The sequence below is a fragment of the Malania oleifera genome, chromosome 7 (genome assembly GCF_029873635.1).
Source record: "Malania oleifera isolate guangnan ecotype guangnan chromosome 7, ASM2987363v1, whole genome shotgun sequence".
Lineage (NCBI taxonomy): Eukaryota > Viridiplantae > Streptophyta > Magnoliopsida > Santalales > Ximeniaceae > Malania > Malania oleifera.
The window spans coordinates 85,868,056-85,878,169 of NC_080423.1; the positions used below are offsets into that span (position 1 = coordinate 85,868,056).

Sequence of the window (10,114 nt, forward strand, 5' to 3'; positions counted from 1 at the left end):
TGTCTTATTATATTGTTAATTTATTCACATGTCAAACCTAACCAAAGTTGAATTTATTCCCCTTTATATCATAGGCAACAATTATTTATCATGGATTCTTTATGTTGATATCCATTTAAATGCAATGAACTTGGGGAACACTATTTTAGATGAAAATACTACATCCCTATAGGATCGTACAAAAGTTATGATCTTCCTCTGTCATCATTTAGATGAAGAGTTAAAGACTGAATACCTCACTATTAAAGACCCACTTATCTTATAAAAAAATTTAAAGGATAAATTTGACCATCAAAAGGCTATGGTTTTACCAAATGCTCGACATGAATGGTTGTACCTGAGGTTGCAATATTTTAAAACAGTCAGTGAATATAACTCAACTTTGCACACGATTAGTTCGAAACTAAAATTATGTGGTGAAAATATTAGTGATGAAGACATGCTTAAAAAGACATTTACTACTTTCCATCTCACTAACGTGCTCCTGCCGCAGCAATATAGAGAGAGAAAATTTACTAAATTTTCTGAACTTATATCATGTTTTCTTGTTATTGAGCAAAATAACGAGCTTTTGATGAAAAATCACCAAACTCATCAACCTGATTCAACCTCATCCCTAAAGTGAATATGAATACATCTCATGGTCGAGGACGAGGTCGCAGACATAGGATCGAAATCATCACTGGCTCGATGTGAGACTGCAATCCCCCAAAAGAGGGATGACCCTCAGAAGAGAGATGACCCCCATAAGCGGGATAATGATTAGGATCAACGACCCATGCATCATGAAAATAAATGCTACAAATGCGGAGGAAAAGACCATTGGTTACGTACTTGTCGTACGCCCAGACAATTGGTAGATCTATACCAAGCCTCTATAAAAGAAAAGGAAAAAAGTAAAGAAGTTTAAATAAATTTTGTTGATAATGTTGTTCCAATAGACCTTGATGTTGGACCATCCAACTCCGTTTATCTTGATTTTGCTGATTTCCTTTTAAATCAAGACGAAAATAATGATGTAATATTTTAAGATGTAAAGTAAGCAATATTGTATTTGGATTTCAATAAATAAAGTATCATAATTATTGCTGCTATGATTAGTTATAATAATGGGTTTTTAAAATATGCATTGTAGCGTGGATTATATTATAGCTTTGATTAATTCTAAGATGTCTATGGAAGAAGTTTGTTTAGCTGACAGTGCTACAACACACATAATTTTTCGAAATAGGAAATATTTCCATTACTTGAATATATTTTCAATAAATGTTAATACAATATCTGGCTCTACAAATTTGATTGCAGGCTTCGGAAGAACCAATATATAGTTACCCAATGGGACTTTTTTACAAATTGATGAAACTTTATATTTCGGTAGATCCAGAAGAAATCTATTAAGTTTTAAAGATTTAAGACTCAATGGATATCACATTAAAACTACAAATGAATGCAGTAAAGAATTCCTTTATATTACTTCTATTGTTTATAGGAAGAAATAAATTTTAGAAAAACTGTCAACTTTATCTTTTCGATTGTATTATACAAAGATTAAAGTAGTTGAATCATATAATTTCTTGCACCAGAAGTGCAATGACCCAAAGTTATTTACACTTTTACATGATCGTCTTGGACATCCTAGAGATGTAATGATGTGAAGAATTATTGAGAATTCATACGGTCATTCACTAAAGAATCAGAATATTCTTTTATCAAGTGATTTCATGTGTACTACTTGCTCTCAACGAAAATTAATTGTCAAACCATCTATTTCAAAGGCAAGTCTTGAATCTCCTAGTTTCTTACAAAGAATTCATGGTGATATATGCGGACCAATACAATCGTCATCTAGATCATTTAGATATTTCATGGTTTTAATTGATGCACATATTAGATGGTTACATGTTTCTCTACCTTATACTCGTAATATTGCATTTTCTAGACTTCTTTCTTAATTGATTAGATTACGAGCTCATTTTTTCAATTATCCAATTAAATCAATTTGTTTGGATAATACTGATGAATTTACATTTCAAACTTTTGATAACTATTGCATGTCACTTGGAATAGATGTTGAACATTCTGTTGCTCATACCCATACACAAAATGGTTTAGCTGAATCTTTTGTTAAGATACTTCAACTCATTGCTAGACTTATGATTATGAGAACCAAATTGTCTTTATCTATTGGGGGACATGCTATTCTTTATACTGCATGTTTAGTTCGTATAAGGCCAACTGCTTACAATAAACTTTCACCCATGAAATTAATTTCTGGGCAATAACATGATATTCCAAATTTAAGAACTTTTGGTTGTGCAATATATGTTCCTATTGCCTCTCCTAAAATAACTAAAATGGGTCATCAACATAAACTTGGTATCTATGTTGGTTTTGATTCCCCTTCTATTATTAGATATCTTGAACCTTCAACAGGTGATTTATTTAAAGCATGGTTAAAGATTGTCATTTTGATGAAACAGTATTCCCTATATTAGGGGGAGCAAAATCAGTGTCTAAAGCACAACATGAAATCATATGAAATGTTATGAGTTCATCTTATTTAGATTCTCGTACAAATCAAAGTGAACTTGAAGTTTAGAAGATTATACATTTGCAAGGAATTGCAAATCAGTTATTGGATTCTTTTGCAGATACCAAAACCATACTAAAATCTCATATACCTACTGCAAATATTTCAACACGTATTTGATGTCTTTGAAAGACAATAGCCGGCTAATAAGCCTAACCGTAAGTTAAGCGTGGAAGGCCTGTTGGTGTAAAAGATAAAACTCCCAAAATAAGAAAATTGACATCTGTAAACAGTCTAGAATAGGTTACATAGGTGGATAATCTATTCGGCATTCACAAACCCGTATCTCCTGAAAATGAAATCCCTATTATGGAACCTCCTGAAAAGGAATCGCTTCAAAAGAAAACTCCTGAAGTGACATCCTTTCAAAAGGGACGGATACTTAAAAATAATAATGAGATCTCAATTCATTACACATGATAAATATAAGATAGAAATAAAGTTGTTGTCAACAACATATTTGCATATGCAGTAGCTACTGGAATTACTAGAAGTAATGAAGATCCTGGACCTAAATCTGCTAATGAATGTCAATATAGAAGGGATTGACCAAAATGGAAAGAGACTATCACATCATAATTAAACTCACTATTAAAAAGAGAAGTTTTTGGACTTGTAGTCCAGACACTAGAAGATGTCCAACCCATTGGATACAAATGGGTATTTGTGCGTAAACGAAATGAAAATAATGAAATTACTTGATATAAAGTAAGGCTTTTGATATAAGATTTCTTGCAGAAACTCGGAATTGATTGTGAGGAGACATATTATCTCGTAATGGATGGAATCACTTTCGGGTTCTTAATTGGGCTAGTAGTCGCTGAATAACCGAGCATGCGTCTTATGGATGTAATAATAGTATACCTGTATGGATCGTTGGATATTGAAATTTATATGAAAATCCCTTAAAGATTTAAATTGCCTGAAGCAAGACTCAGAAATTTATATTCAATTAAACTCAACGCTCTTTATATAGATTAAAGCAATCAGGACGCATGTGGTACAATCGATTAAGTGAGTACCTTGTGGAAGAATTATTCATAAATGATCTAATTTGTCAATATGTTTTTATTAAAAGATCAAAATTTGGATTTGCTATAATTACTGTTTATGTTGATGATTTGAATTTAGTTGAGACTCCTGAAGAGCTCACTAAAGCTGCTAATTATTTAATGGTGGAATTTGAGATGAAAGATTTAGGAAAGACAAAATATTGTCATGACCTACAAATTGAACATGTAAATGGTGGAAATCTTATTCATCAATTTAAATATATTGAAAAGATATTAAGACAATTATACATGGACAAAGTTCATCCTTTGAGATCTCTAATGATTGTGCATTCACTTGATGTTAAGAATGATCCATTTTGACCTCATGATAAGAGAGAAAAATTACTTGGTCCTAAAGTACCATATTTAAGTGCTATCAGCTCTTTGATATATCTGACAAATTATACAAGACCCGACATTACATTTGTTGTAAATCTACTAGTAAGATATAACTTTACTCTCAATGACACTAGAATGGAATTAAGTAAATTTTACGTTATTTGAGAGGTACATCTAATTTGAGTCTATTTTGCTCATTTGATTCTATGTCTCAACTAGTAGCATATGCAGATGCTGGATATCCATCTGATCCTTACAATGCTAAATTTCAAACTAGATATGTATTTCTTTGCAAAAAAACTACTATTTCTGTGAAATCAATAAAGCAGATGGTTATAACAACATCCTCCAATCATTCTGAAATGCTAGTCATCCATGAAACTAGTAAAAAATGCGCGTGACTCAGATAAATAATTTCTTATATCCAAGCAAATTTTGGTTTTCAATCAATCAAAGGTATTCCAACAGTTTTATATGAAAACAACGCTGCATGTATAACTCAACTAAGAGGAAGATACTTAAAGGGTGATAGAACGAATCATATCTCTACAAAATTATTCTATACGCATGAACTTCAGAAGAATTGTGATATAAATGTTCACTAGATCTGATCAAGTAATAATCTAACAAATTTGTTCACCAAAATTTTACTTACTATAATATTTAAGAAATTAGTTTATCTCATCGAAATGAGACATTTTAAAGATTTTAACAAAAGGAGTGTTATGAAATCATAAAGATTAATGACTATCACCCCTTCATTTTCCACCTCCATAAATTATGTCTCTTTGTACCACTATAAATTATGTATTATCCTTATTACCCTATAAAAGGACCCTCTCTTCCTCTCATTTTGACATATACACATAAGACTTTGAGTAAACATACGAATAGAAAGAATAAGAGAAGAGGAGAGATAGAAAGAAAAGAAATATTTTGTATAAGATTGGTTTCAAATCATCTTATAATTACTCTCAAAATAGTAAAATTTTTGATCCCATCCGCTCAAGAAGTATGTATGGTCGAACCATGTAAAATTTATATCTCATTTTTATTTATTTATTTTTCCATCTTTCACTACATTACTAAAATTATAAATATTTTTTTGAAATTTAGTAGTTCCAACGCAACGCACACTTCATTGATTTACGCACGCTATCTGCGGTGCAGCGTGAGGCATCATGATAAAGAATGGCTACTTGATCCGATTTAAATGTCGGGCCCACTGTCCTTATCTAAGATCCGACCCGTATGATCAACATTCACTGCACTTCACGGACTTTACCATCTCATCCGACCCAATCCTCTGCCTTCCAACTTCGAAGTTCAAACCCAATTCGCCCACAGCTCTCTCTCTCTCTCTCTCTCTCTCAAAATCAAAAATCAAAAATCAAAAATCAAAAATCCAAATCAAACGAATCGGTGCATGGCGTGCCGAATCAATTTACCCCTCCGATGGCAGCCTGATTCGCCTATTTTCTCGTTCATAAGTTGCCGCCAAAACCCACCTGTTTCTCCGTGTGCGCTCAATCTCCGTCCCCCTTCATCCGTCGCTAAAAACGTAAATCTTAACATCCCATCTCCGAAAATTAATAAATAAATAATGGGAAAATCATGAATTTGTTTATTGTTTTCTTAGATTCCAAACCCGCTTACCATTTAGCTGGGTGGCTCTAAAGCCCATGTGATTCTCTATGTCTTACACTCACAATTGGCTTGTATATGCCAACAGATTTCGTATTCGGGGAGTCGGGGCCGCAGGTTCCTCACCGTGAGGTGTCGGATGGCGACGGAGAATCGTTTGGCGTCGGAGGAAAGAATGCTCGTTAGTTCCTTCTCTAGTCTCTCTCTTTTTCTGTTCTGTTCTAAAGCCCTGGTGTGTTTGGTTGCTCGGAAAGCGTGGGAAAAGGATTTTGGTTAGAATTCCAAGCTCAGAGGAGCTTAAAAAACGATACTGAATGATGCATCGAGTCAAAATTGGTTTTTTTTTTCTGTTTGTTTCCCGGCAACCAAAAGGAGGATTAGTAAAATAGCGGTTGTAGTGTCATTTGTTTGGATTTTCAGGTGTACGTTCCTCCGCATCCCTTGATCAAGCACTGGGTTTCCGTTCTAAGAAATGAACAGACTCCTTCTGCCATATTTAGTGAGTTAAAAGTTCAAGCTTTGTGTTATTATTATTATTATTATGTGGTGTTGGGGGGGGGGGGGGGGGGGGGATGTTGGATTTGCAGTTCCTTTTTTTTTTTTTCGTTGTTTTGTTTTTGTTGTTGTTTGTTTTTCCTTTTTGGTGGGAAGAAGGTAAGAGGAAAGCAAAATACAGATGTATATGGCAAACAGCGGCAGAGCTAGCTTATAACCAATATCAGTGATTCAGTGGGGCAATTTCCAAGATTTGGATTGCAATGTGATCTCCTCATTCCAACTAGTGAAATCCCTTGAATTTCGTAAGGAGGTAATGTCTTTCTGGTTCATATCTTAATAATGCCACACTGAAGGAAAAAAAATATGATTTTTACTTTCAAGGCATTGATGACAAATAAGCAGGCGGAAGAGTATTTTTTCCCCCAAGCAAGAAGTTTATCCCAATGTTTAAAGTCTATTTAGAGCAGTTAGCCCACAAAGGAAAGAATGCGTTGGATGTTGTATTTGAACCAAATGGATAAATGCCACCTTGCTTCAGGGTCTTTAATCCTTGGATGATTCCAGGCTGATCCTGAGGTGGTGAGATTCCATGCTATTTAATCAGAATTGGCAGCACTTGGAGCACAGGCAGTCTTACTCTTAATTTCAGCAACTCTTGTAGAGGTTTGGCATTTAGGTACACCAAAATCAAAAGAAATAATAGGGACAAACATATCAGCTTGGGGCTCTAAGGATGCCTTGTCAAAAAATAGACTAGTGTTATCACCATTGCCAGTGATGTGTTCTATACCATATGCAGCATCTCTGGCTTTGAAGATCTTCTTCCAAGTCCGTGAGCAGTTGGGGAAGGCTTGACCAGATGTTCTAATGCTTCAGCTTATGAGAGTGGGTGCAAGAAGCCTCATGAAAGAAGGGAGAAGAGACTTGCTGAAACATAAAAACTGCAAAATAAAACTAGACAATGCTAACCAAGGAAATCCCTTTTCAACTAGGGCTGTTCAAAAATATTTGAAAACTAACCTGACTGAAAAAATCAAGCTGAACCTAACTGAAAATTCAGTTAACCAATTTGTTCGGTTCAGTTTCAGTTCAGATTTTTCAAAATTTTTGGTAATCAGTTTAGTTTCGGTTTGGATTGGGTATCTAAACTGAACCGCTGGTTAATTGTGTTGTTGGTTAACCGAAGTATTCGGTTCGGTTTTGGTTCAAAAAATATTTGAACTGATGGGATCGGTTCAGTTTGGTAAATTTTGGTTCAGTTCGGATACCTGAACCATGAACACTATTTTCAATCCCTTCCCGTCATAATTTACCAAGCTCTTCAAAAAATTCTCTAATTCCCTTTGATCTTTCAACTTTCAACTTATGCCACCATCCATGTGCACTTCATTTCCTCCCATATCGGTTAATTTTAGGTCCATTAAGGGTATGTGATGTGAATGCAAAATGTCATATTTTTCTTCTTTAATGTTTAGTCGTTTATACTTATTTGGTGCCTAAATGTACTCATTATTCTTATATTTTGATTTAGGATGCAAATGGAGGCGTTAAGTGCAAAACGAAGCTAATTGGGCCATTTTGGACAGTTTTGACATAGTTTCGTAATCTGGGCATATCTCTCTCATTCGAGTTCTGATTGAGATGATTCAAGATGCTATGAAACGCTAAGAAAAGATTCTACAACTTTTATGTTTTGAGTTTTGAGAGATACTGACTGCATCAAGGTCGAAATTAGGCTTGAAGTTGCTGCACCTGCACTACTGACGTTCTGGAACGTTCCTTAGCCTGCAATTCTAATACGTGGATCTGACGCGGTTTATTTTCGAAAGTTTCCAGATGTGGTGCATGAAAAATTCCAGCTGTAAAAACCACTTTCCTAGTTGTATTAGGACTCTATTTTATTTGTAATATTTTCCTTAGTTGGTTAGATTTGTTAGAATATTTTTAGGAGATTTGGATATTGTAGAACATTTTTAGGAGATTTGGTAGATTTCTAATACGGGGAATGAACATGTAAAAGGGAGAGAAATCATCAAACTTCACACGCCTCTCTCTCCCCTCTTTTCTAACTTCTTCGAGTTTTCATCATCACCTTGCGTTAGGGGTGAGCATAATTCGGTGAAAACCGAATTAACCGGCCAAAATTGGCCGGTTCGGTTTGGGTAAAAAATGCAATTCGGTCAATTCGGTTGCGATTTATAATAATTTCGGTTAATTGGTTTCAGTTCGGTTCTGTTAACCGATTAACCGGATTTATTAATTAATTAAATTTTAAGTATAAATTATGAAGGGGACGATGACGAAGGGGACGACGACGCTGAGCTTGGTGCGGCTGCGGAGAAAAGTGATGGTGTTCTGGTAGACGGGGAGGACTGAGGAGGATGAGGGCCATGTTGAACTTGAGAGTCTCGGCGGCGCCCTTGGCAGTGGTGATGCAGTAGCCCATGACGTTGAACACCGCCCAGTGCTTGTACTGGATGAACTTCCAGGTGAAGAGGGTGGCGCAGAGTCGCAGATGTCGAGCCACAGCAGGATCCTGATCACCCACACGCGCTCGACGCTTCCAGTTGTCCTCCACGAAGTACTGGAGGTTGCGGTAGGCGGTAGCCTCGTCGGAGCTAGTTGGGTTCCTTGGTGGGCACCAGCTTCTGACTCAGTACTCGGCTGAAGTAAATTTCTATTGGGCCATTGGGCATTTGGGCTCATTCTTTGAGTTCAGCGGACCAGCAATGCGCTTGGGCTGAGCGCTCTGCTTTTGGTGGGCAAGGAATTCAATGGGCCTCTATTTGGGCCAATTCAAATAAATGCTAACAAATTCTAGGAGGCCCATGCTTACCAAAATTTTGAGATTAAGTTCAGCTTAACAAAATTAAAATTTTGAGATTAAGTTCAACTTAACAAAATTAAAATTAAATTCGGTTAAAATCAGTTAACCGAATTACCCGAATTGGCAATTCGGTCGGGTTCGGTTCGGTGGGATTCAGCAATTCGGTCGGTTCGGTTAACAGCATTATTTAACTGAATTTTTTGGTTAATTCGATTAATTACCCGAATTTGGCGGAACCGACCGTTTGCTCACCCCTACCCTGCGTGGCTAAACTTTTATAATTAGTCAAAGGAAATGGAAGCCTTAGAATCAATAAAACTGTGAGATCTAATTTGTTTTTATCTAGGAGGCCTACTAGTTTATTATACGTTGCAATCTATTGCTAGGTTAGATATCAAATCCGTAATTGTTTGATCCATCTAGTTTTTGAAGCAACTAAGATTTAATGATTTGCTGCGTCAGAAATTATTTGATCTTAGGAAGAATGCTCGATTAAATTAAATGCAACCGCTTGTGCTTGTGTTGTTTAGCTTTATCAATCTCTTTAATTCTTAAGATTGTTGCTAGATTAAACCTTTAACGCTTGTCTTGGGTTGTTTAGTAGTTAAGGTTAATTAGATCACTTGTTTTCTAATTAATTGCGGCTAAGGAAAGATAGGAAATAGTTCCAATGGTGAATATTCAAAGTGTGAATTGATATATACTTGCATTGATGATCAGTTGTAAAATTACGATGGTGGATGTTGACTTAGACCAAGGTTTGTTCTTTTGATTGATTTCGATACTTTAATTTGATTTGTTCCTTAGTTGTTTTTCTTAAAATTGTTTTCGTTATACTCAACCCCCCCTAGTCCTTGTTCACGTAGCATAAAACTAGGCTAGATACTCTCTGTGGGAACGATCCTTACTCCCACCACTACATGTATTTTTAGGAATATAGATTTTATATTTGGTTGCCTACGACAGCACACCAAATTTTGGCGTCGTTGTCAGGGAGTGATTCTAGTTGATTTTTGTGCTTCTTGTGATCCTTATTTCATTCTTGAAATTTTCAAAAAAAAAAAAAAAAATCCCTAATTTTATTTTCATGGTTTATTAGAGTTTCCTTGATTGTTTATGACTATAACTCGATCTTCTAATCAAGGTGATTTGCAATGCGATCCA

At 35.4% G+C, this 10,114-nt stretch overlaps 1 protein-coding gene across 2 annotated transcripts in view; it reads left to right on the forward strand.

Annotated features, from left to right (window-relative positions):
* Positions 1–5,251: 5,251 nt before the first annotated feature.
* LOC131159860 (uracil phosphoribosyltransferase) overlaps positions 5,252–10,114 on the forward strand; it is a 57,516-nt gene continuing 52,653 nt past the window's right edge. The window contains exons 1-3 of one of the 2 annotated variants that reach the window (XM_058115051.1): positions 5,252–5,542; positions 5,714–5,806; positions 6,046–6,124. In XM_058115051.1, the coding sequence (XP_057971034.1) occupies positions 5,408–5,542; positions 5,714–5,806; positions 6,046–6,124 (307 nt within the window). In that variant the 5' untranslated portion in view covers positions 5,252–5,407. The remainder of the gene's footprint in view (positions 5,543–5,713; positions 5,807–6,045; positions 6,125–10,114) is intronic. The other variant, XM_058115052.1, reaches the window with a different exon arrangement.